This window comes from Coregonus clupeaformis, unplaced genomic scaffold (genome assembly GCF_020615455.1).
Source record: "Coregonus clupeaformis isolate EN_2021a unplaced genomic scaffold, ASM2061545v1 scaf0514, whole genome shotgun sequence".
In the NCBI taxonomy this organism is placed as follows: Eukaryota; Metazoa; Chordata; class Actinopteri; order Salmoniformes; family Salmonidae; genus Coregonus; species Coregonus clupeaformis.
The window spans coordinates 223,453-250,000 of record NW_025533969.1 but is presented as its reverse complement, the minus strand read 5'-3'; the positions used below and the strand labels follow the sequence as shown (position 1 = coordinate 250,000).

Sequence of the window (26,548 nt, the reverse complement as noted above, 5' to 3'; positions counted from 1 at the left end):
ACCGAATAACAGACTCAAAAGGACGGAATATCACAGATATAAGAAAGATCAGGAAATTATTTGTACAAAATTTAACCATATTTAGGCACTAAACTACAATTGTACAGTTGAAGTCGGAAGTTTACATACACCTTAGCCAAATACATTTAAACTCAGTTTTTCACAATTCCTGACATTTAATCCTAGTAAAAATTCCCTGTCTTAGGTCAGTTAGGATCACCACTTAATTTTAAGAATGTGAAATTTCAGAATCATAGTAGAGAGAATGATTTATTTCAGCTATTATTTCTTTCATGACATTCCCAGTGGGTTAGAAGTTTACATACACTCAATTAGTATTTGGTAGCATTGCCTTTAAATTGTTTAACTTGGGTCAAGCGTTTCAGGTAGCCTTCCACAAGCTTCCCACAATAAGTTGGGTGAATTTTGGTCCATTCCTCCTGACAGAGCTGGTGTAACTGGGTCAGGTTTGTAGGCCTCCTTGCTCACACACGCTTTTTTCAGTTCTGCCCACAAATGTTCTATAAGATTGAGGTCAGGGCTTTGTGATGGCCACTCCAATACCTTGACTTTGTTGTCCTTAAGCCATTTTGCCACAACTTTGTAAGTATGCTTGGGGTCATTGTCCATTTGGAAGATCCCATTTGCGACCAAGCTTTAACTTCCTGACTGATGTCTTGAGATGTTGCTTCAATATATCCACATAATTTTCCTTCCTCATGATGCAATCTATTTTGTGAAGTGCACCAGTCCCTCCTGCAGCAAAGCACCCCCACAGCATGATGCTGCCACCCCCGTGCTTCACGGTTGGGATGGTGTTCTTTGTCTCCCCTTTTTCCTCCAAACATAACGATGGTCATTATGGCCAAACAGTTCTATTTTTGTTTCATCAGGCCAGAGGACATTTCTCCAAAAAGTACGATCTTTGTCCCCATGTGCAGTTGCAAACCGTAATCTGGCTTTTTCTATGGCGGTTTTGGAGATGTCGATTTAGGACTCGTTTTACCTCTGATATAGATACTTTTGTACCTGTTTCTTCCAGCATCTTCACAAGGTCCTTTGCTGTTGTTCTGGGATTGATTGATTTTGTCAGTATGGTACCGATGTGGATGTGATGAGGAGTCAGGCGCAGGACACAGAGGTTTAGTCCAACAAACTTTACTATTAGTAAAGTGCACAATAATCCATACACGACCTCGAAAATACAGAGGCGAAAAACAGTACGCAACATGCGTAAAACAAATACCATGAAGAGCGCAAAACACGCAGCTCAAAAGACACGCGGACAACAACACACAATATAACTAACACAAAACAGGGAACTTATAGGACACGTAATTAGGACACAAACAGACACAGGTGTACCAGACAGACCAAAGCAATCAACACACGAAACATACAACGGTGGCAGCTAGTATTCCGGGGACGGCGAACGCCGAAGCCTGCCCGAACCAGGAGGAGGAGCAGCCTCGGCCGAAACCGTGACAGTACCCCCCTTGACGCGCGGCTCCAGCCGTGCGCCGACCCCCGGTCTCGGGGACGGCCAGGAGGACGCAGACCCGGGCGCGTGGGATGCCCACGGTGGAACTCTGTCAGGAGGGATGGGTCGAGGATGTCCCTCCTAGGCACCCAGCACCGTTCCTCCGGACCGTACCCCCTCCCACTCCACGAGATACTGGAGACCACTCCTCCGGCGCCTCGAGTCCAATATAGTCCGGACCCTGTACGCCGGTGCCCCCTCGATGTCCAAAGGGGGTGGAGGGGTCTCTCCTATCTCCTCCTCTTGGAGTGGACCAGCTACCACCGGCCTGAGAAGAGACACATGGAACGAGGGGTTAATATTTTTGTACTCAATAGGCAGTTGTAATCTGTAACACACCTCGTTCAATCTTCTCAGGACTTTGAAGGGCCCCACAAACCGCCGACCCAGCTTCCGGCAGGGCAGGCGGAGGGGCAGGTTTCGAGTCGAGAGCCAGACTCGATCTCCCGGTGCGTACACCGGCCCCTCACTGCGGTGGCGATCGGCGCTCGCCTTCTGTTGACGGATGGCACGCTGCAGATGGACATGGGCAGCGTCCCACGTCTCTTCCGAGCGCCGAATCCACTCGTCCACCGGCAGGGGCCTCGGTCTGGCTCTCGTGCCACGGTGCCAGGACCGGCTGATACCCTAAAATACACTGGAAAGGTGTTAATCCGGTGGAGGAGTGGCGGAGAGAGTTCTGGGCCATCTCTGCCCAGGGGATATACCTCGACCACTCCTCCGGCCGGTCCCGGCAATAGGACCTCAAAAACCTACCCACATCCTGGTTCACACGTTCAACCTGCCCATTGCTCTCTGGGTGGTACCCCGAGGTAAGGCTAACCGAGACCCCCAGGCGTTCCATGAAAGCCCCCCAGACTCTGGAGGTGAACTGGGGACCTCGGTCGGACACAATATCCTCGGGGACCCCATAGTGCCGGAACACGTGGGTAAAGAGGGCCTCGGCGGTCTGTAGGGCAGTAGGGAGACCCGGCAGTGGGAGGAGACGACAGGCCTTAGAAAACCGATCCACAACGACCAAAATGGTGGTATTACCCTGGGAAGGGGGTAGATCGGTCACAAAATCTACCGAGAGGTGGGACCATGGTCGTTGTGGAACGGGCAGAGGATGTAACTTACCCCTGGGCAAATGTCTAGGTGCCTTACACTGGGCACACACCGAGCAGGAGGAGACATAAACCCTCACATCCCTGGCTAACGTTGGCCACCAGTATTTCACGCTAAGGCAGTGCACCGTCCGACCAATACCAGGATGTCCAGAGGAGGGTGATGTATGAGCCCAAGAAATAAGCCGATCACGAACCTCAAGCGGAACGTACGTCCGCCCCACAGGACACTCGGGGGGAGTAGGGTCGGTACGCAGCGCCCGCTCGATTTCCGCATCGACCTCCCATACTACCGGAGCCACCAGACAAGACTCCGGCAGTATGGAAGTAGGCTCAATGGACCTCTCCTCCGTGTCATACTGCCGGGACAGTGCGTCTGCCTTACCGTTCTGGGACCCAGGGATGTATGTGATCTTAAAAACAAACCGGGTCAGGAACATGTTCCACCTAGCCTGACGAGGGTTCAATCTCCTAGCTGCCCGGATGTACTCCAGGTTACGGTGATCAGTCAGAATGAGAAAAGGGGTGTTGAGCCCCCTCAAGCCAATGCCTCCACACCTTTAGGGCCTGGACTACAGCTAACAGCTCCCTGTCCCCAACGTCATAATTGCGCTCCGCCGAGCTGAGCTTCTTGGAGTAGAACGCACAGGGGCGGAGCTTAGGTGGCGTGCCGGACCGTTGTGACAGGACTGCCCCAATACCGGTCTCGGACGCGTCCACCTCTACTTGGAAAGGCAAAGAGGGATCCGGATGCGCCAGCACCGGGGCCGAGGCGAACAGGTTCTTCAGCTTGACAAATGCCCTGTCCGCCTCAGCTGACCACTGCAAGCGCACCGGACCCCCTTTAGCAGGGACGTAATGGGAGCTGCAACCTGTCCAAAGCCCCGGATAAACCTCCGGTAGTAATTAGCAAAACCCAAGAACCGCTGCACCTCTTTTACGGTGGTTGGAGTTTGCCAATTACGCACAGCCGATACCCGATCTACCTCTATCTCCACGCCAGACGCGGACAACCGATAACCCAAAAAAAGAGACGGACTCCTGGAAGAACAGGCATTTCTCTGCCTTGACATACAAGTCATGCTCCAACAGTCGTCTCAATACTCGGCGCACCTGGGCTACATGCTCGGCTCGTGTAGAAGAATACACTAGAATGTCGTCAATGTACACCACTACACCCTGCCCATGCATGTCCCGGAAAATCTCATCAACAAAGGATTGGAAGACTGAAGGAGCATTCATTAACCCGTACGGCATGACGAGATACTCGTCAATGACCCGAGGTGGTGCTAAATGCTGTTTTCCATTCATCCCCCCTCCCTAATGCGCACCAAATTGTACGCGCTCCTGAGATCCAACTTTGTGAAGAACCCGGGCTCCGCGTAATGACTCCGTCATCGTGCGCAATCAGTGGAAGTGGGTAACTGTATTTTACTGTGATCTGATTGAGACTACGGTAATCAATACACGGGCACAATCCCCCGTCCTTCTTCTTCACAAAGAAGAAACTCGAGGAGACCGGAGAAGTAGAGGGCCGTATGTATCCCTGTGCCAAGGACTCGGCTATGTAAGTCTCCATAGCCGCAGTTTCCTCTTGAGACAGGGGATACACATGACTCCTGGGAAGAGCTGCTCCGGTCTGGAGATTTATCGCACAGTCCCCCTGTCTATGAGGAGGTAGCCGTGCTGCCCTCAATTTGCTAAACGCTAGTGCTAAATCCTCATACTTCGGGGGGAATGCGCAGTGCGGGCACTTGGTTCGGACTCTCTACCGAGGTCGCCCCTATGGAAACACCTAGACATCTCCCTACACACTGGGCAGACCACTCCATAAGAGCCCTCTGTTGCCACGCTATGGTAGGATCGTGGGTGCTTAACCAGGGAAGCCCCAACACCACTGGGTACGCAGGAGAGTCAATCAGATAGAACTGAATGATTTCCTCGTGACCCCCTGCGTAGTCATCGTCAGCGGTGCTGTGACATCCCTGATCAGACCCGACCCCAACGGCCGGCTGTCTAATGCATGGACAGGGAATGGAACTTCTACCGGCCGAAGGGGAATTCCTAACCTAGCACAAAATGCCCGATCAATAAAGTTCCCAGCTGCGCCTGAATCTACTAGCGCCTTATGCTGGGAATGAGGTGCCACCTGTGGAAAACGCACAGGAATACTCATGTGACCAACAGAGAGCTCTGGGTAAGTGGGGGCGCCTACTCACCTGAAATGACTCCCCAGTGCGTGACCTGTTGTCCCCTCTCTCAGAAGACCCTCCCCAGCACCTGGCCGCGGTGTGTCCTCCACGGCCACAGTTGGTGCAGGGGGTGGCCCTCCTCGGGTTCTCCCTCCTCCTCTCTCTAGCGCCAGCACCCCGAGCTCCATAGGAAATTGGCTCGGAGGTGCTGGAGGATGGAATGGACGACCCCCACTCGGGGACGTCCGCGGGTGGCCAGCAGGGTGTCAAGCCGGATGGAGATGTCCACCAGCTGGTCGAAGCATAGGTTGGTGTCCCTGCAGGCCAGCTCACGACGAACGTCCTCTCGCAGGCTACACCGGTACTGGTCGATGAGGGCCCTCTCATTCCATCCCGCATCCGCAGCTAACGTCCGGAACTCCAGTGCGAACTCCTGTGCGCTCCTCTTCTCCTGTCGGAGGTAGAACAGACGCTCCCCCGCCGCCTTCCCTTCAGGTGGGTGATCGAAGACTGCCCGGAAGCGGCGGGAGAACTCAGCGTAGGTGATGGTAGCTGCGTCTATTCTCCTCCATTCGGCGTTGGCCCATTCCAACGCCTTTCCGGATAGACAGGAGATGAGGGCGGAGACGCTCTCGTATCCCGAGGGCGCTGGGTGTATAGTAGCCAGGTATAGTTCTATCTGCAGGAGGAACCCCTGACACCCGGCTGCAGAACCGTCATATGCCCTCGGGAGCGAGAGCCGAATACCACTGGGTTCCGGGCGCTGAGAGAGGAGGATTGACCGGTGGCGATGGGATGGTGTATGTGGACGTGGGCACCTCTCCACTAGCCAGCCGGTGCAGAGTGTTGGACACCTCGCCTAGAACGGCCTCCAGTTGCCGGATCATGGAGTCCTGCTGACTGAGCCGTTCTTCTAGTGACCAGGCTGTCGTCGCTGATCCTGCTGACTCCATAAGTGGTGTGTTGTTCTGTCAGTATGGTACCGATGTGGATGTGATGAGGAGTCAGGCGCAGGACACAGAGGTTTAGTCCAACAAACTTTACTATTAGTAAAGTGCACAATAATCCATACACGACCTCGAAAATACAGAGGCGAAAAACAGTACGCAACATGCGTAAAACAAATACCATGAAGAGCGCAAAACACGCAGCTCAAAAGACACGCGGACAACAACACACAATATAACTAACACAAAACAGGGAACTTATAGGACACGTAATTAGGACACAGACACAGGTGTACCAGACAGACCAAAGCAATCAACACACGAAACATATAACGGTGGCAGCTAGTATTCCGGGGACGGCGAACGCCGAAGCCTGCCCGAACCAGGAGGAGGAGCAGCCTCGGCCGAAACCGTGACAGATTTGCACTTCTCGCACCAAAGTACGTTCATACTTTGTTACTTGTTTACACTTGCGTACTATTGTTTGTACAGATGAACGTGGTACCTTCAGGCGTTCGGAAATTGCTCCCAAGGATGAACAGATGTTTTTTCTGAGGTCTTGGCTGATTTCTTTTGATTTTCCCATGATGTCAAGCAAAGAGGCACGGAGTTTGAAGGTAGGCCTTGAAATACATCCACAGGTACACCTCCTATTGACTTAAATGATGTCAATTAGCCTATCAGAAGCTTCTAAAGTCATGACATCATTTTCTGGAATTTTCCAAGCTGTTTAAAGGCACAGTCAACTTAGTGTATGTAAACTTCTGACCCACTGGAATTGTGATACAGTGAATTATAAGTGAAATAATCTGTCTGTAAACAATTGTTGGAAAAATTACTTGTGTCATGCACAAAGTAGATGTCCTAACCGACTTGCCAAAACTATAGTTTGTTAACAAGACATTTGTGGAGTGGTTGAAAAACTAGTTTTAATGACTTCAACCTAAGTGTACGTAAACTTCTGACTTCAACTGTACAACTGACTAGGCATCCTCTTTCCCTTTACTTCTATACGTTTTTAAACTGGTACCGGGCTACCTTCAGACGAGTCTTGTGAGGGTTGTCCTTGAGCAAAACATGTACACGTTTGTGAGTCTCACCTTTCCATAGAAGGGGTCATATCAGTGTTTAGGCCAAACCGTTCGAACACTACAGACGTTTTCTTGAGAAGACCGGTTTTCGGGGGTGTCTCATCGTGTGACAAACACAGCCGTAGCTCTGCCACCTTCCACTGCAGATGCAGAAGGCCGACATCAGCGGATGTGGTGGATTGAGACGCAGCCCATGAGCCCAACTGATATCTGTAGCTTAAACGGACAGATTCTGATGGGGATTTCTTTATTATGCCAATTAGATTTCCGCGGACATCGACATTAAAAGGGGTTTAAATTAGCCGTCTGATTTATATTCTCAGTGTCTCGTTTAACCTGCTTACTTCTGCCTCAACAAACTGTGTGTTGTGTCTGTGTGTGTGTGTGCGAGAGTGGAGTGTGCATTTGTGTATGAAGCTAAATCATTATTGTCGGCCCGCTGCTCTGACTGACAGGCTGATTGAGATGATGCCCGATTCTCTTGCCACACCGTCTGACTGTTTCATAACTGAATGACTGGTGTGTGTGTGACTGGAGTGTGTGTGTGTGTGTGTGTGTGTGTGTGTGTGCGTGTGTGTGAGGTAGGGCAGCAGGCAGGAAGGAAGACAAAAGGACACACACACACACACACTCACTGACGTATCTGTGACTGTGGTCCCTGCATGGTGAGACAGTCTGTGTCTCTTTGCTGCTGTGCTAGGGTGCCCCCATGTGGCGGTCTTGTCTTACTGCGCTTGGTCTGGGGCTCAGGAGGACTGGGAGGAAGGAGAGGGACAGGTTCTGCTGCTCTCACCTGCACCATGAACCAGACCTGGGTTCAAATACTATTCGAAATCTTTTAAATAGCTTTTGCTTTAGCCTGCCTAGAATGCCAGGCAAGCTCAATCCGCACAGATAAAATCAATGAAATTATTTCAAATAGTATTTGAACCCAGGTCTGCCACAAACCTACATGAGCTTCAGAGTTGAACACTGACAACACTTTAACTTGTCTAATTCATGGTGTAGTGATCATAGAACAGAGAATAGTACTCACTGGTGTCCAGCACTCTTCCACACACATTACTGAAAGAAAAGAAAAGGTAAGATGTAAACTCACCTGTGTGTGTGTGTGTGTGTGTGTGTGTGTGTGTGTGTGTGTGTGTGGTGAGTACAGGTACTCACCAGTGTGTGTGTTATTCTCGAGGTACACAGTGATTAGGTAGGGGTAAGCAGACAGCTTCTCTCCCGACAGCTTCTCAAATTTAAACTTGGACACTCTCTTCCACTTACTCTTGTCTGGTCAGTCAGCAACGTCAAGAACAACAACAACAACAACAACAACAACCACTGACAGTCACCTGGTATTTACCAAATATTTACTGAGATACCCTGGGCAACGCCAAGTTAACGCCAACTTATTTACCAAGTCATTGAGATAACTTGGCATTGCCTAGGGTAACACTAAGTTTGCATATAAGTTCTGCATCTATTACAAAACGCAAACTAATGTAAATAAATCGTGGACTGTAAAATAGAGCAACAGCCCGTTGCTCTTTTAGATCAGTGTGTGAGGAGACAGTCCAGTGTGTGTGTGTGTGTGTGTGTGTGTGTGTGTGTGTGTGTAGTGTTTCCCCTAGGATTTATTTCAGCAGGGGTGGCAAAGTTTGCGTTGGGGGTTGGTGTCCTTTTGCTAGGGGGGTCCGGGGGGCACAGAAAGTTTTAGAGGCCCTCCTCTTGGCCGCAGTGACAAAATGTTGCCGTTTTAAAGCTAACTTCACGCCATGACTTATGCTGTGTTCTTATGCTATTTGAGTGACTCAAACACTATAACAAAATGGGGGCCTCGTGCCATGACATTTTTTGGATTTTATATTCTCCCTGACTGTCTGCTTTTTATTTAGGTGGTTGCTATTTCTCAAAAGATATTCTTAAAAATATATAGGTCCATGATCTTTTCTACATACTTTATATCTGGTTTTAGTCGTTGAAGTTTACAATGGAAACGATTTACAATCCCGAAAACTGCTAAATGAATATAGGGGAAACACTGGTGTGTCTGAGGAAGGATACAGGGGTATACAGTGAAATGTGTGGTAGTGAAGGGCTGGAGACAGTCCAGGTTGGCTAGCACCGCTCTGATGGCATTCTACAGGGAGAGAGAAACATGGATGAGCTAAATAAAAGGATGGATGGAGGGATGAATGAATGAATTCATTAATATATGAATTAATTAATGGATGAAAGGATGGAAGAATTGATTAATGAATGCATAGATGAATGACAAAGTGACTTACCTCTAATTCCTGATTGACAAACTCTTCTCCTATCACCTTCACTTCACTGTGGAAATATAAAGTCCACTAATCAGCCTAGGTGTCACACACACACACACACACACACACACACACACACACACACACACACACACACACACACACACACACACACACCTGCAGTTGTTGCCTCCCCTGATCTTGAACTTGTAGACATGTTGTCCAGCCTGGAAGAACCTCGTCTCAGGCAGTGGAAAGGAGAAGGATTGGATTGGCATGGTCCAACCTGAGAAAAGGATGAACGAATGAACGAATGAATGAATGAAGATGATGTGGTAAGGACTGGGAAGGCCTAGCTCCAAATCTCTAGGCGCCATTCTGCCTTCTGCCTACAGTTCTCTGCCATTAGCGTCTCCCACGGCGGGCTCATGTGTTTTCCGTAAACAAGCGCTGTAACATGGAAATATGGCCATGTGGGAACCCTAACCCTAACCGTATCAAGGTGTGCATCAATTTATTTATCGCTGATATGAAAGATGAGGTCCCTATGCTTCCAGAACCGTACCGCAAGAGATGAGTGTTGATGTTCACGCCGAGTGACGGGGATCTTAACAACTCCCCCCAACAGAAGATGCCTTCTTCCAATGACTGTTATGTGTAATGCAGCGGTTCCCAAACTAGGGGTCCCTGACATGAAAACGGGGTCACGGGAGAATTTCCAAAATCCTAAAGAAAAAATATATACCCAAAAAATATTTTTATATTATAATATCGTCTTTGTATCGCAAAATCATTGTAATGCGGTTCACCTTAAAAATCTAAATGAAAATGATTCAAATCTAAAAGATAGAATTCAACCAGAGAGCACCCTTAGATCATTGGAAAAGGCCGCACTTGACCGTTGCACTTTAAAATCATTCCCACAGTGAATGTCTAGGCCCACTATGCTATGAAACCGCACACTATTGCAGAGACTTTGATAATACTGGCTGCAATTGATAAGGTGAAAACAATGTGTTGGGAGGCAGAGGCACAGAAATCACATCAATACATTTACATTTTAAGTCATTTAGCAGACGCTCTTATCCAGAGCGAGTTACAGTTAGTGAGTGCATACATTTTCATACTGGCCCCCCGTGGGAATCGAACCCACAACCCTGGCATTGCAAGCGCCATGCTCTACCAAATGAGCTACACGGGACCTACCTTTGTCAGATAATACTGTTAAACTAAGAATTTATGCTATTGCTAGCAATCAAGAGGAAACTGACTGAACGACTCAAAACTCCTCAGCTTATGCTCTCCAAATGGACGTTAGCTGTGCGGGCTGTGATGCCCATGCATTGACTTTTGTTAGCTATATATGTGGGGCTATATTGACAGAAAAACTGATTCCATGGGATCAAATGGTGGGCTTTTGCACAGATGGGGCTCCATCTATGGCGGGCAGGCCTCTGCACTCTAGTTATGAATGTCTCCCTCTGCCATGACGCATTCTATGATACACAGAGAGCAACTGGCGGCAAAAGAGCTGAGCACAGAACTCAGAGATAAAGTACATCAAACCATCCACTTCGCGCACGCCTGTTAGCAAAAACCATGTGGGGAAATGGGATCAGAGCATGACAATGTTCTATTTCACACGCCGAGACTTGGTGGTTATCGAGGGGGGGTGTTGGAAAGATTTTTCGCATTGAGAGAGGAACTGTTGTCATTCATAATGGATGTAAAAGAAACTGACTTGGTTGACTTTCTGTGTAATGAAAAGAAAATGTGTCTCCTTGCCTATGTAACAGACATATTTGAGAAACTGAACGAACTGAACGCAAGCATGCAAGGGAAATACAAAAACATTATTCAGATGAGTGACCGAATCAGTGGATTTAGAGGAAATTATTATTATTGGAGGGAGTCTTCCAAAAGCGAACCATGCCCCCTTCCCTCGGCTATGCATGTTTCTAACCGAATACCACATCAGCACGTGTCCCACACAAGTGATGACTGCTCACCTCCAACGCTTGGAAGAGCACTTTGGGACCTACTTCCCAATCCATTTGACTGTGATCCTGGCTCAGTTGACATGCTGGTAAGTGAAATCGAACAGCTGATCGAGCTGTCATGTGACCGAATGCTGCAGACAACGCAGTCACGGGTCACTATGGAGGAGCTTTGGTTCCTGACTCAGAGGGAATACCCTGCCGTCTCCCTCTGAGCATTATGCCGCGTTTAAAACAACAGGGAACTCGGAACTCAGAAATCTCAGACTTCCGCCTACAGTGCATTCAAGACAACTGGGAACTCCAAAAAGAAACTAGTTCTGACTGTGAAAAATCGTTTTGAACGGTCATCCGTTCTCAGTTGTCTTGAACAGTGGAGGAAGGGTGGAAGGGAAGGACCATCCTCCTCAGTGAATAAAAATACATAAAAAATAGTGAAACATTTAAAAAAGTTATCATTTTTAGATAAAACTATACTAAATATATTCACGTCACCAAATAATTGATTAAAACACACTGATTTGCAATTAAGGTCTACAGTAGCCTCAACAGCACTCTGACAGCTAGTTTCCGTCCTCCTCTGAGTACATTGACTTCAATACAAAACCTAGGAGGCTCATGGTTCTCACCCCCTTCCATAGACTTACACAGTAATTATGACAACTTCCGGAGGACGTCCTCCAACCTATCAGAACTCTTGCAGCATGAACTGACATGTTGTCCACCCAATCAAAGGACCAGGGAATGCATCTAGTCCTGAAATATTAAGCTACAGCTAGCTAGCACTGCAGTGCATAAAATGTGGTGAGTAGTTGACTCAATAGTTGAACAGTTTTGAACAAATGAATTTCTTCAAAAATGAAGGAGAAGCAAGAGCGAGAGAAAGAGAGCTAGCTATATTTCATTGTATTTTTTTCACATTCAGCTAATGCAGCTAGCAAGTTTAGCCTACTCAAACACCCAGCTCAAACAGAGAGGAATGCTATGTTAGCTAGCTGGCTATGGCTATCTAACACAGGAACTCTTCCCAGTCAAGGTACAGTGGGGGAAAAAAGTATTTAGTCAGCCACCAATTGTGCAAGGTCTCCCACTTAAAAAGATGAGAGAGACCTGTAATTTTCATCATAGGTACACGTCAACTATGACAGACAAAATGAGAAAAAAAAATCCAGAAAATCACATTGTAGGATTTTTAATGAATTTATTTGCAAATTATGGTGGAAAATAAGTATTTGGTCAATAACAAAAGTTTCTCAATACTTTGTTATATACCCTTTGTTGGCAATGACACAGGTCAAACGTTTTCTGTAAGTCTTCACAAGGTTTTCACACACTATTGCTGGTATTTTGGCCCATTCCTCCATGCAGATCTCCTCTAGAGCAGTGATGTTTTGGGGCTGTCGCTGGGCAACACGGACTTTCAACTCCCTCCAAAGATTTTCTATGGGGTTGAGATCTGGAGACTAGCTAGGCCACTCCAGGTCCTTGAAATGCTTCTTACGAAGCCACTCCTTCGTTGCCCGGGCGGTGTGTTTGGGATCATTGTCATGCTGAAAGACCCAGCCACGTTTCATCTTCAATGCCCTTGCTGATGGAAGGAGGTTTTCACTCAAAATCTCACGATACATGGCCCCATTCATTCTTTCCTTTACACGGATCAGTCGTCCTGGTCCCTTTGCAGAAAAACAGCCCCAAAGCATGATGTTTCCACCCCCATGCTTCACAGTAGGTATGGTGTTCTTTGGATGCAACTCAGCATTCTTTGTCCTCCAAACACGACGAGTTGAGTTTTTACCAAAAAGTTCTATTTTGGTTTCATCTGACCATATGACATTCTCCCAATCCTCTTCTGGATCATCCAAATGCACTCTAGCAAACTTCAGACGGGCCTGGACATGTACTGGCTTAAGCAGAAGGACACGTCTTGCACTGCAGGATTTGAGTCCCTGGCGGCGTAGTGTGTTACTGATGGTAGGCTTTGTTACTTTGGTCCCAGCTCTCTGCAGGTCTTTCACTAGGTCCCCCCGTGTGGTTCTGGGATTTTTGCTCACCCACGGGGTGAGATCTTGCGTGGAGCCCCAGATCGAGGGAGATTATCAGTGGTCTTGTATGTCTTCCATTTCCTAATAATTGCTCCCACAGTTGATTTCTTCAAACCAAGCTGCTTACCTATTGCAGATTCAGTCTTCCCAGCCTGGTGCAGGTCTACAATTTTGTTTCTGGTGTCCTTTGACAGCTCTTTGGTCTTGGCCATAGTGGAGTTTGGAGTGTGACTGTTTGAGGTTGTGGACAGGTGTCTTTTATACTGATAACAAGTTCAAACAGGTGCCATTAATACAGGTAACGAGTGGAGGACAGAGGAGCCTCTTAAAGAAGAAGTTACAGGTCTGTGAGAGCCAGAAATCTTGCTTGTTTGTAGGTGACCAAATACTTATTTTCCACCATAATTTGCAAATAAATTCATTAAAAAGTCCTACAATGTGATTTTCTGGATTTTTTTTTCTCAATTTGTCTGTCATAGTTGACGTGTACCTATGATGAAAATTACAGGCCTCTCTCATCTTTTTAAGTGGGAGAACTTGCACAATTGGTGGCTGACTAAATACTTTTTTTCCCCACTGTAAGCTTTTGGTTTTATTAATTTATTGCCACCCGGGCCCGCCGGTGTAACTGCTAAACTGCTTGCTGACTCTGTAGGGTAGCACCACTGTACTGCATGATTGTAGCAGGTTTACTAATGCGGGTTTACTAACATGTTTGTGTTAGTAGCTATGCTGACTATGACATTAGCTAATATGGTGACAACGATGTAGGCTGTGTGTAGCGGTTAGTGGTTATGATATGAAGGTTTGGTCACAGACAGCTGATTTGTTGTGCACTGAAGTCCACAAACGAAGGGAAACGTTTAGAGGAGAGCGCGTAGATGCGAGAAAGAATTATACAATGAGCAAGTGATCATGCTGTTTGTATGTGGATGCTATGAAAGTGAACTGTGTTTATGTGTGATCAGGGGCGTATTCATTCCGCCGATTCTGTTGAAAAATGTTTCTTAAACGGAAGCAAACGGAACGAAACAGGGATAAACATACCTGAATTTGTCCAATAGAAACTCTTGTTTGCAACTGTTTGGACTAATGATTAGATCATAGATCAGCTAGTTGCAGGCAAGAGTGTGCAAGGCGGTATTGAATGTGTTACTGTCTGTTCTCTCGACCTGTGTGCACCTACGTTGTAAACTTTCATTCATAAGCTAGGTTGTAGCAACCTCATGATGGGTATAGGGAACATTTCAGTATCCTATAGAAGCCTAAACGTATCGATGTTACATTGAGCTGGGTGAATGGAATATGAATGACAGTCATCCAATATGCTGTAATAGAAATAAGGCCATGCTCATAAAAAAATTATCGTCCTCCTCATCTTAAACGTCACCGTCCGCCACGGGTCTTGAAAGCACCATAGAATTCATGGTACCCTTCGCCAGCTCATATCTGTGCAAAGCTGGATTCAGTGCTTAAAACCAAATATCGATTCAGGTTGGATGTGAGGGGCGCACTATTGCGTTCTCTACTGCAGGTTGTAGGGAAGGCTCGCAGTTCGATTCCGTGGAAGACTACGGTTCTGGTTCAGGAAAAAGATGGCGGAAGTGGATGCTGAGTTCGAATCAAGCAGCGCGTCGAGCAAAGTTGGGGAAGGCGAAAGTTCCGAATGGACAACAGTAGTGGCAAAAACTGGAACAAAAAGGATGTTGTCTAAAATTGGAGTGGAGGATTCGTGTATGAATGATAATGAATCGCTTCTTGTTGGGATGCGTTTGTTGAGTAAGGATGCAAATGTGGGAAACCCGTTTGAGGTGTTGAAAATTGTGAAGTATGTGCTGGGAAAAGTGGAGTCAGTCAGAGCGACCAGGGGTGGTCTTATTTTTGATTCATTGTATTTCTGAAGAACAGAGGAAGATTGCAGTGAGCCTCAAAAAGAACTCAAAACAACAGAAGTTTTGTGTTTTGAACTTCGGAGTAGAGCAACCGTCAAAAGGAGTCATCTCAGGGGTGACGACGGATGTTCAGGTTGAATACCTGAAGAGAATTCCTGGTGTGGTCGGTGCCCGGCGTCTGACCCGCTGGGCGAATGGAGAGAAATAAGAAAGTCTGTCGGTCCTGTTGTTTTTTTGATAAAGAGCAAATACCTGCGCATGTGAAGCTTGGTTATGTAAGATACGCTGTAAGAGCTTTCGTCCCCAAACCATTGCAGTGTAAGAATTGTAAAGGATTTGGCCGTGTTTCAAGTGTGTGCAGACGGACAGAGTATATTGAAGAACGGTGTGTAGAAGGACGACGGTGTTGCAATTGTGGTGGGGATCATGATCCCGAGTTCCTGGAGTGCCCTGTAAGGGTGAAGGAGATTGAGCAGTCAATCGAATCTCCTATGTGGAGGAGAATAAAATAATTGAGAAAACAAGTGATGCTAGTGAAGACATGGTAGTGGACGCACCACAGCCTGTACTGAATGTCTGCTGCCAGTCAAAAGATACCCTGTGTGTTAAAAAGGTGAATTTTGTGGCGTTCATTGCCACAGTTATAAACTGTACGGCACAAGTCTCAAAGAAGTCTAAGAAACTGGACATTATTGTGGCTGCGGCAGTTTTTGGGACTTAAGGATTTTACATCTGAAGACTTGCAAGGGGTACTGGCGCCGGAAGACCCGCCCTCCCAGGTTTCCTTGAGCCTGTGTAGGGATCAGATCTGTTTTATTTTTTAACAGAAAAGTTGTTCGATTTCTTGTTTGTTTTTTTTGGTAGTTTGTTATATAAATGATATACACTACCAGTCAGATGACCTTGCCTCCACAATCCCCCGACCTCAACCCAATTGAGATGGTTTGGGATGAGTCGGACGGGAAGAGTGAAGGAAAAGCAGCCAGTGCTCAGCATATGTGGGAAATCCTTCAAGACTGTTGGAAAAGCGTTCCAGGTGAAGCTGGTTGAGAGAATGCCAAGAGTGTGCAAAGCCTTCATCAAGGCAAAGGGTGGCTATTTGAAGAATCTCAAATATAACATATATTTTGATTTATTTAACACTTTTTTGGTTAATACATGATTCCATATGTGTTATTTCATAGTTGTGATGTCTTCAATATTATTTTACAATGTAAAAAATAGTAAAAATAAAGAAAAACCCTTGAATGAGTAGGTGTGTCCAAACTTTTGACTGGTACTTTATATATATAAAAACACACACACACACACACACACACACACACAGTGCCTTCGGAAAGTATTCAAACCCTTTGACTTTTTACATATTTTTTTCCCCCTAAAATTGATTAAATTGTATTTTTTCCTCATCAATCTACACACAATAACCAACAATGACAAAGCAAAAACAAGGTTTTATACATTTTTGCTAATTTATTACAAATAAAAAAACTGAAATATCACATTTACATACACCACTGTTCAAAAGTTCGGGGTCACTTAGAAATGTCCTTGTTTTCCATGAAAACATACATGAAATGAGTTTGAATAGGAAATATAGCAAAATGCATAGGAAATGTTGTCATTGACAAAATCAAATCAAATGTTATTGGCCACATGCGCCGAATACAACAGGTGCAGACATTACAGTGAAATGCTTACTTACAGCCCTTAACCAACAGTGCATTTATTTTTAACAAAAAAAGTATGTGTTGAGAAAAAAAGAGCAGAAGTTAAATTAAATGACAGTAGGGAGGGTATATATACAGGGGGGTACCGGTGCAGAGTCAATGTGCGGGGGCACCGGCTAGTTGAGGTAGTTGAAGTAATATGGTAATATGGACAAGGTTAGAAAGAATGATTTTTAATTGAAATAATAATTGTGTCCTTCAAACTTTGCTTTCGTCAAAGAATCCTCAATTTGCAGCAATTACAGCCTTGCAGACCTTTGGCATTCTAGTTGTCAATTTGTTGAGGTAATCTGAAGAGATTTCACCCCATGCTTCCTGAAGCACCTCCCACAAGTTGGATTGGCTTGATGGGCACTTCTTACATACCATACGGTCAAGCTGCTCCCACAACAGCTCAATAGGGTTGTGATCCGGTGACTGTGCTGGCCACCATTATAGACAGAATACCAGCTGACTGCTTCTTCCCTAAATAGTTATTGCATAGTTTGGAGCTGTGCTTTGGGTCATTGTCCTGTTGTAGGAGGAAATTGGCTCCAATCAAGCGCCGTCCACAGGGTATGGCATGGCGCTGCAAAATGGAGTGATAGCCTTCCTTCTTCAAGATCCTTTTAGCCCTGTACAAATATCCCACTTTACCACCACCAAAGCACCCCCAGACCATCACATTTCCTCCACCATGCTTGACAGGTGGCATCAAGCACTCCTCCAGCATATTTTCATTTGGTCTGCGTCTCACAAATGTTCTTCTTTGTGATCCGAACACCTCAAACTTCGATTAATGTGTCCATAACACTTTTTCCCAATCTTCCTCTGTCCAGTGTCTGTGTTCTTTTGCCCATCTTAATCTTTTCTTTTTATTGGCCAGTCTGAGATATCGCTTTTTCTTTGCAACTCTGCCTAGAAGGTCAGCATCCCAGAGTCGCCTCTTCACTGTTGACGTTGAGACTGGTGTTTTGCGGGTACTATTTCATGAAGTTGCCAGTTGAGGACCTGTGAGGCATCTGTTTCTCATACTAGACACTCCAATGTATTTGTCTTCTTGCTCAGTTGTGCACCGGGGCCTCCCACTCCTCTTTCTATTCTGGTTAGAGCCAATTTGCGCTGTTCTGTGAAGGGAGTAGTACACAGCGTTGTATGAGATCTTCAGTTTTTTGGCAATTCCTCGCATGGAATAGCCTTCATTTCTCAGAACAAGAATAGACTGATGAGTTTCAGAAGAAAGTTATTTGTTTCCAGATACTCAACTAGTCTCAAGAAGACCAGTTTTATTGCTTCTTTAATCAGCACAACAGTTTTCAGCTGTGCTAACATAATTGCAAAATGGTTTTCTAATGATCAATTAGCCTTTTAAAATGATAAACTTGGATTAGCAAACACAACGTGCCATTGGAACACAGGACTGATGGTTGCTGATAATGGGCCTCTGTACGCCGATGTAGATATTCCATTAAAAATCAGCAGTTTCCAGCTACAATAGCCATTTACAACATTAACAATGTCTACACTGTATTTCTGATCAATTTTATGTTATTTTAATGGACAAGAAAATTGCTTTTCTTTCAAAAAGGACATTTCTAAGTGACCCCAAACTTTTGAACGGTAGTGTAAGTATTCAGACTCTTTACTTTGTTGAAGCACCTTTGGCAGTGATTACAGCAGAGTCTTCTTGGGTATGACGCTACAAGCTTGGCACACCTGTATTTGGGGAGTTTCTCCCATTCTTCTTCGCAGATCCTCTCAAGCTCTGTCAGTTTGGATGGGGAGTGTCGCTGCACAGCTATCTTCAGGTCTCTCCAGAGATGTTCGATCGGGTTCAAGTCCTGGCTCTGGCTGGGCCACTCAGAGACTTGTCCCGAAGCCACTCCTGCGTTGTCTTGGCTGTGTGCTTAGGGTCATTTTCCTGTTGGAAGGTGAACATTCGCCCCAGTCTGAGGTCCTGAGTGCTCTGGAGCAGGTTTTCATCAAGGATCTCTCTGTACTTTGCTCCGTTCATCATTGCCTCGATCCTGACTAGTCTCCCAGTCCCTGCCGCTGAAAGACATCCCCACAGTATGATGCTGCCACCACCATGCTTCACCGTAGGGATGGTGCCAGGTTTCCTCCAGACGTGACACTTGACATTCAGGCGAAAGAGTTCAATCTTGGTTTCATCAGATGAGAGAATCTTGTTTCTCATGGTCTGAGAGTCTTTAGGTGCCTTTTGGCAAACTCCAAGTGGGCTGTCATGTACCTTTTACTGAGGAGTGGCTTCCGTCTGGTCACTCTACCATAAAGGCCAGATTGGTGGAGTGCTGCAGAGATGGTTGTCCTTCTGGTAGGTTCTCCTATCTCCACAGAGGAACTCTAGAGCTCTGTCAGAGTGACCATCGGGTTCTTGGTCACCTCACTAACCAAGACCCTTCTCCCCCGATTACTCAGTTTAGCCGGGCGGCCAGCTCTAGGAAGAGTCTTGGTGGTTCCAAACTTCTTCCATTTAAGAATGAAGGAGGCCACTGTGTTCTTGGGGACCTTCAATTAAATGTTTTGGTAACCTTCCCCATAGCTGTGCCTCGACACAATCCTGTCTCGGAGCTCTACGGACAATTCCTTCGACCTCATGGCTTGGTTTTTGCTCTGACATGCACTGTCAACTGTGGGACCTTATATAGACAGTTGTGTGCCTTTCCAAATCAAGTCCAATCAGTTGAATTTACCACAGGTGGACTACAATCAAGTTGTAGAAACATCTCAAGGATGATCAATGGAAACAGGATGCACCTGAGCTCAATTTCGAGTCTCATAGCAAAGTGACTGAATACTTATGTAAATAAGGTATTTCTGTTTTTTATTTGTAATACATTTGCAAACATTTCTAAAAACCTGTTTTCAGTTTTTCATTATGGGGTATTGTGTGTAGAATGATGAGGAAAAAAAACTATTTTATCAATTTTAGAATAAGGCTGTAACGTAACAAAATATGGAAAAAGTCAAGGGGTCTGAATACTTTCCAAATGCACTGTATATATATTTTTGTATTTTGTTCAATTTTGGGGAATCCTCTTACCATCCTGCACATTAGGAGGCGGGATGCACCTTAAATTGTGCGATCGCCAATATACCATAGAAGAAGAAGGTTGGACGTGACAGCACAGATGAGGTGCGCTCTCTCGACCACGCCCCCTGACTTTGAGAATCTCCGAGGCCATATGCATCAAGTACACCCATCTCATTAGTGGTAGTAACATATGATACGTTATGTCAGACACAGGAGGTTGGTAGCACCTTAATTGGGGAGGACAGGCTCGTGGTAAAGGCTGGATCTTAATAGGTGGAATGGTATCAAATAGATCAAACACATGGTTCCCAGGTGTTTGATGCCATTCCATTTGCGCTGTTCCAGCCATTATTATGAGCCGTCCTCCCCTCAGCACCCTCCACTGATGTCAGAGTAATTTGCAATTGACTGTCATAGACCCACATTAAAAGTATGTGATGGTGAGTTGAGAAGACAATCAGAAATAATGTTAGAATGTTTTTCAATTGACTGCCATAGCCCCAAATAAAAAAGTAAACATTGGCTGTTAATTACTTTTTTTTTCTCACAAAATGGAGTCGTGGGCCAAAAAAGTTTGGGAACCCTCGCTGTAATGTAATGGAACTGAGAGTGATGATCAAGGGCTAGGTCCACCGCTCACTACTAGTTGGACAAGTCAGATTAGATGATCTTGGTAGGAACTGAGAAAATAATTAATGAATGGATGAATTCATACGAGAAACTTCGTTTGAAATAGTTAACGTTAGATAGCTACTGTTAGCTAGCTAAACAACACCAACGTTATTTCACAAATTTGACTTTGTTATTATTAGCTAACTAGCTAACGTTACATAAACCACTCACAGAAAGGCTACCTCTCCTTCTAGCTAGCTAATCTAGTACGGTTACCTAGCTGTTGATGTTGTGAAGCTGACAAACTCCTGACAACTGAAACATACAACCTGTTTACTATACCGTAAACACAAACATACCGTAATTCACCGAATCTTGGCACCCACAATTTTCAAAACCAAGACAGTCCCGGCAACGAAACCGGTCACACGATCTGCTCGCTCAGGCTCGCGTTGCCGTGAGGGACAAGTTCCCGCCTCCAAGCATCTTTCTCCTCTCTGATTGGCCAACACTTCATCCAGTCAGCGGTTTCCTCGCTAGTGTCTCTATGGTGACGGCGAACAGGAAGTTCCACCGAAAGTCACGTGCATGATCCACATGGAAAGGATTTCGCTGCTACAGACAATTTACAAACATGTTTGTACTATTTTATCAACAAATCTATTAAGAGGTATTTACAATTACTCGTATGTCAGTTAAACTGGTGTATATTCTTTATTTGCATGCCGTACTAAATCAAGGTAGAAATTGCTTGCTGCGTTATTGTCATGCATCGCTAACGTTAGCTAACCAGATAAGTATCCGAACTTTTTCATTGTGATGATTAGTGTAAACATGCAACACACAATCTCTGATATGTAGCCTTGAGAAGATACTCAGCCATTGTTTTGATACTTGAGTGTGCTGTTGCCAAGTAATAGCATGGTAATTGTCACCGTTTTGGTTATGTTTCACCCACCCCACCCACCAGTCTAGTGTTCAAGTGCCTTCTAGCCCGCTGATGGCAGTTGACACACAGTCCACCTCACCCCCCTCCATTTTGTTATTCATCTCTCCCTCTCTCTCTTCTTTTCCTCAGTGTTCAAGTACCTTCAAGACCCCTAGATGTCTGAGTCTGATCCTCAGCCCTCCCCCCTCACCCTCTCCATTCCTCCCATCCTCTCCTCCACCCCCACCCTCTCCATTCCTCCCATCCTCTCATCCTCCCCCACCCCATCTGTTCTGCTCAACACCGGGGCCAGGATGCCTCTCCTGGGTCTGGGTACCTACCGGCTCCGCGGCCTTGATGATACCCTCCAGGCCGTCAACGCCGCGCTCTCCACCGGCTACCGCTCATTTGACACGGCCTCAGTCTACCGGAACGAGGCTGACCTGGGTCGAGCACTGCGACACCTCCTGCCCAAACACGGCCTCTCCCGAGCGGACGTCTTCATCACCAGCAAGCTGGGCCCAAAGGACCAGGGAGCCAGAGCCAGGTACAGGGATGGAAATTAAAGCTAGTAGGAAATGTGCCAAATTAGCCCGAAATGTTGTCTTCTCAAATGTTGCATGGTATAGCATAGGGCTGGGCGATATGGCCCAAATATCATATCACTGTATTTTTCTACGTTTTTACGGTATTTTATGTTTTTGAATAATAAAAGTTCAATATTTGCTTCATGAGTAGTGCGTGACCCTACGGTGGCAACACATACATTCTAAGTGATTTCAATGTCTCTCTCCATTCTGATTGTTTTATACTGTTCAATTCAACCTAAAATAATTTCCTGCGTTTCCATTAATTTCAGTATGTCCTCATTTGAGATCATTTCCACACTGCTACGTAGGGCTGGACAATATGGGCAAAAAAACTAGGCCTTATTTTTTACCAAATGTTGCGACTTGATTTGACTTGCGATTTTAGATCAAAACACTTGGGTGAACTGTTGGAATCATGGAAATAGAATGTTTATCATAATTCTATAGTTAGAATCTAAATAACAGTGGGGACTTTGAATATAGTGTTGTTTGACATGACAACAAATTAAAATGCCAAGGAGGAGGTATTGTATACAGGGTAGGAACCAAAGTGATGGTCAGTGTTTCCTAGGGGACCCTATAATCTTTGGCTACATTAAATGTTTCTTAATGTAGCCAAGATATTCATGCTTCGCGTATTGCTCTTTAGTGTAGCTATAGAACGCTAGTGGATTTATATTAAGAATGAAAGTTAAAATCAACATTGTTGTCATCAACATTGTTGCATGTGCTGCATTGACCATGCAGACTGAACGCAAGTGTCTCGTGGTCAAGCAACAACAAATGCCCTCCTCGAGTGACGGGGGGCGGGGCTAGGTGGAAAGTGTGTGGAAAGTGGCATGGAGAGAGAGAGCAGAGAGGGATGACTGAAGTAGCGTGTAAACTAGAGAAATGGACGTTACACACGACATATCACATTTAATAAACCAAGCATTCAAATAACGTTCTAGAAGGTAAAGTAAAAACCCAAACTGGTCCGTGCATCAATAGTGGTATATAGTAAAATACAGTATACTGCCCGGCCCTAGTATAGCCTTGGCCCTTTGGCTAGTAGAATGTCATCTGGGCCTGTAGAAGTTGTGGTATACTAGCCCGGCTGGCCAGTGCCAAAAATGCTGACCAAGTATGTACAAATATGACTCTGACCAGTCATATTGTTTGCATTTTCAAACTCTGTTCCACAGGGAAGGAGCTTTGAGGAGTCTAGAACTGCTGGATCTAGACTATATAGATCTATACTTGATCCACTGGCCAGGGACCCAGGGGCTGGGGGTGGGAGACAAGAGGAACCCAGAGAATAGAGCTCAGAGCTGGGCAGAGTTAGAGGAGCTCCACGCCCAGGGCCAGGGGAAGCTGAAGGCCATAGGGGTGTCCAACTACACCCCAGGACATATGAAGGAGCTACTGGAGGGGTGTTGTGTCACTCCCGCCGTACTACAGGTAAACAAAAACAAACTAACACCCGCTGTACTACAGGTAAACAAAAACAAACTAACACCTGCCGTACTACAGGTAAACAAAAACAAACAACACCTGCCGTACTACAGGTAAACAAAAACAAACTAACACCCTGCCGTACTACAGGTAAACAAAAACACACCCTGCCGTACTACAGGTAAACAAAAACAAACACCCTGCCTTACTACAGGTAAACAAAAACAAACACCCTGCCGTACTACAGGTAAACAAAAACAAACTAACACCTGCCGTACTACAGGTAAACAAACACCCTGCCGTACTACAGGTAAACAAAAACACACCCTGCCTTACTACAGGTAAACAAAAATACACCCTGCTGTACTACAGATAAACAAAAACAAACACCCTGCCGTACTACAGGTAAACAAAAACAAACAACCCGACGTACTACAGGTAAACAAAAACAAACTAACACCCGCTGTACTACAGGTAAACAAAAACAAACTAACACCTGCCGTACTACAGGTAAACAAAAACAAACACCCCGCCGTACTACAGGTAAACAAAAACAAACACCCCGCCGTACTACAGGTAAACAAAAACACACCCTGCCTTACTACAGGTAAACAAAAACAAACACCCCGCCGTACTACAGGTAAACAAAAACAAACTAACACCCGCTGTATTACAGGTAAACAAAAACAAACTAACACCCGCTGTATTACAGGTAAACAAAAACACACCCCGCTGTATTACAGGTAAACAAAAACAAACTAACACCCGCTGTACTACAGGTAAACAAAAACAAACTAACACCTGCCGTACTACAGGTAAACAAAAACAAACACCCCGCCGTACTACAGGTAAACAAAAACAAACACCCCGCCGTACTACAGGTAAACAAAAACAAACACCCTGCCTTACTACAGGTAAACAAAAACAAACTAACACCCTGCCGTACTACAGGTAAACAAAAACAAACTAACACCCTGCCGTACTACAGGTAAACAAAAACTAACACCCTGCCTTACTACAGGTAAACAAAAACAAACTAACACCCTGCCGTACTACAGGTAAACAAAAACAAACACCCTGCCTTACTACAGGTAAACAAAAACAAACACCCTGCCTTACTACAGGTAAACAAAAACAAACAAACACCCTGCCTTACTACAGGTAAACAAAAACAAACTAACACCCTGCCGTACTACAGGTAAACAAAAACAAACACCCTGCCTTACTACAGGTAAACAAACAAACACCCGCCTACCAGGTAAACAAAAACAAACACCCTGCCTACACAGGTAAACAAAAACAAACTAACACCCTGCCTTACTACAGGTAAACAAAAACAAACTAACACCCTGCCTTACTACAGGTAAACAAAAACAAACTAACACCCTGCCGTACTACAGGTAAATAAAAACAAACTAACACCCTGCCGTACTACAGGTAAACAAAAACAAACTAACACCCTGCCTTACTACAGGTAAACAAAAACAAACAAACACCCTGCCTTACTACAGGTAAACAAAAACAAACAAACACCCTGCCTTACTACAGGTAAACAAAAACAAACAAACACCCTGCCTTACTACAGGTAAACAAAAACAAACTAACACCCTGCCTTACTACAGGTCAGACATGAGACTCAGCTTACTGTTGTGCTTGTTCTTCTGGCTCTAGCACTATATTTTCTTACTGGCACTTATTTCTCTGATCGCTGCTTTCTTGAGGAAAGTTTTACTTGATATGACGGTGATTTGTGGTTGTCTTACCCACCTTAGTTGAATGCACTGACTGACCGTAAGTCACTCTGGATGAGAGTGTCTGCTAAACGACTTTGGATAAATGACCGTTCTTATTATAAATCTGAAATCTTATTGAATAATCTTACGTCATCTCTCCGTCCAGGTAGAGTTCCACCCCCGTCTGTCCCAGGGGGAGATGAGGCGTCTGTGTGGGGAGAAGGGTGTCTGTTTCCAGGCTTACTCCTCCCTGGGGACTGGCTCTCTCCTCCAGGACCCTTTAGTGGTCCAGGTTGCACTGGGATATGGCCGGACCCCTGCACAGGTACTGTGTCTGTGAGAGTGGGTAGAGTGTTCTGGAAATGACAGTACACTCTTAAGTACACACTGATTTAAGTAATTTAATGGCTTTCCTTCTCTCCTCTTCCTCCCTGTTTTATCCCACATCTTCCCCTGGCTTCGTCTTTCATCCTGTGTTTGTGGCAGGTCCTGCTCAGGTGGGCGGTGCAGCAGGGAGTCCCCGTCCTACCCAAGTCATCTCACCCCACCAGGGTAGCAGAGAACGGGCGTGTGTTTGACTTTGAGCTGACTGCTGAAGATATGGAGAGGCTGGGGGGGATGGACTGTGGACAGAAATACTGTTGGGACCCTTCACAGGTAGCCTGAGAGGTAGGAGGGGAAAACCCAGCGGAGAAGGAGGAGATGGGTCTGTAGCCCAAAGATAGCTGGGGTTTGAATTCCTTGAAGTTAGCCTGAAGGTACATACTTACTGACTGGATTCTGTTATGAAGCAAACCTTGATAAGAAATCACGTGTCAACAGAACTTTGGAGAGTCTCCCAATAAGATTATTGAACTAAGTGTTGATTTATGATGCGACAGAGACCTCTGATGAAGATTACGATCATGATGCCAAGAGCAACGCTGTTGTTGTGTTCATGTGATATTTATGTTACAAATGATTTTCTTACTAACTTAAAATCTGAATTAATTTGATATTTTCACTGTAAAAATTGACCTCATATCAAGTGGCAATTTTTTTATTTAATAAGTCAGTGTGTATATACATTTTTTTTATAAAAATGCACAATACAAATAAAAAAAACACCTAGCACTAAGTAAATGATGGTTAATAAAAGTATTTTGTTTATTTGTTTACGTATGCCCATAGTACACCAAGTGGTCACAAAAAGAAAATTACATTTACAAAAGTCATTTTGTATAAAAAAAAAGAAAAAAAAAAGAGAGCGAAGTAAAAGTGTTCAAGATTCCCTCATTCCACACATCAAGTTTCAAGTAATACCAGAGGTTGAGTCCCAAACGGCATCCTATTCCCTAGCGTCCCAAACGGCATCCTATTCCCTACATAGTGCAGGAATAGGGTGCTATTTGGGACCAAGGGCCAGAGATGACTGCAAGGCAAGCT

General features: G+C 45.4%; 2 protein-coding genes across 4 annotated transcripts in view; one reads left to right on the top strand and one right to left on the bottom strand.

Annotated features, from left to right (window-relative positions):
• The window catches only part of LOC121554216 (membrane-anchored junction protein), a 33,748-nt gene extending 12,834 nt beyond the window's left edge, over positions 1-20,914 (bottom strand). For both annotated transcript variants that reach the window (XM_041867694.2, XM_045215787.1), the window contains exons 1-7: positions 20,798-20,914; positions 9,309-9,417; positions 9,153-9,198; positions 8,929-9,004; positions 8,041-8,154; positions 7,913-7,941; positions 7,512-7,669 (exon numbers count right to left, since the gene is read on the bottom strand). In XM_041867694.2, the coding sequence (XP_041723628.2) occupies positions 7,512-7,669; positions 7,913-7,941; positions 8,041-8,154; positions 8,929-9,004; positions 9,153-9,198; positions 9,309-9,409 (524 nt within the window). In that variant the 5' untranslated portion in view covers positions 9,410-9,417; positions 20,798-20,914. The remainder of the gene's footprint in view (positions 1-7,511; positions 7,670-7,912; positions 7,942-8,040; positions 8,155-8,928; positions 9,005-9,152; positions 9,199-9,308; positions 9,418-20,797) is intronic.
• An 87-nt stretch (positions 20,915-21,001) lies between these two features.
• Positions 21,002-26,367, top strand: zgc:101765 (uncharacterized protein LOC450036 homolog). 2 transcript variants are annotated; one of them, XM_041867919.2, is made up of 5 exons: positions 21,002-21,074; positions 21,517-21,913; positions 23,141-23,396; positions 25,290-25,448; positions 25,610-26,367. In XM_041867919.2, the coding sequence occupies exons 2-5, from the start codon at positions 21,543-21,545 to the stop codon at positions 25,787-25,789; spliced, it is 966 nt and encodes a 321-aa protein (XP_041723853.1). In that variant the 5' UTR covers positions 21,002-21,074; positions 21,517-21,542; the 3' UTR covers positions 25,790-26,367. The 2 variants fall into 2 exon arrangements, with proteins under 2 accessions (XP_041723853.1, XP_041723852.1); XM_041867918.2 differs by having other exon boundaries at positions 21,011-21,108.
• Positions 26,368-26,548: the final 181 nt, after the last annotated feature.

Bases quoted from the DNA above. Each gene is read 5' to 3' on its own strand.
- zgc:101765 (XM_041867919.2), top strand. From the start codon at position 21,543: ATGTCTGAGTCTGATCCTCAGCCCTCCCCCCTCACCCTCTCCATTCCT. The intron at 21,914-23,140 runs GTACAGGGATGG...TCTGTTCCACAG, and splicing joins GACCAGGGAGCCAGAGCCAG to GGAAGGAGCTTTGAGGAGTC. The intron at 25,449-25,609 runs GTACTGTGTCTG...TGTTTGTGGCAG, and splicing joins ATGGCCGGACCCCTGCACAG to GTCCTGCTCAGGTGGGCGGT.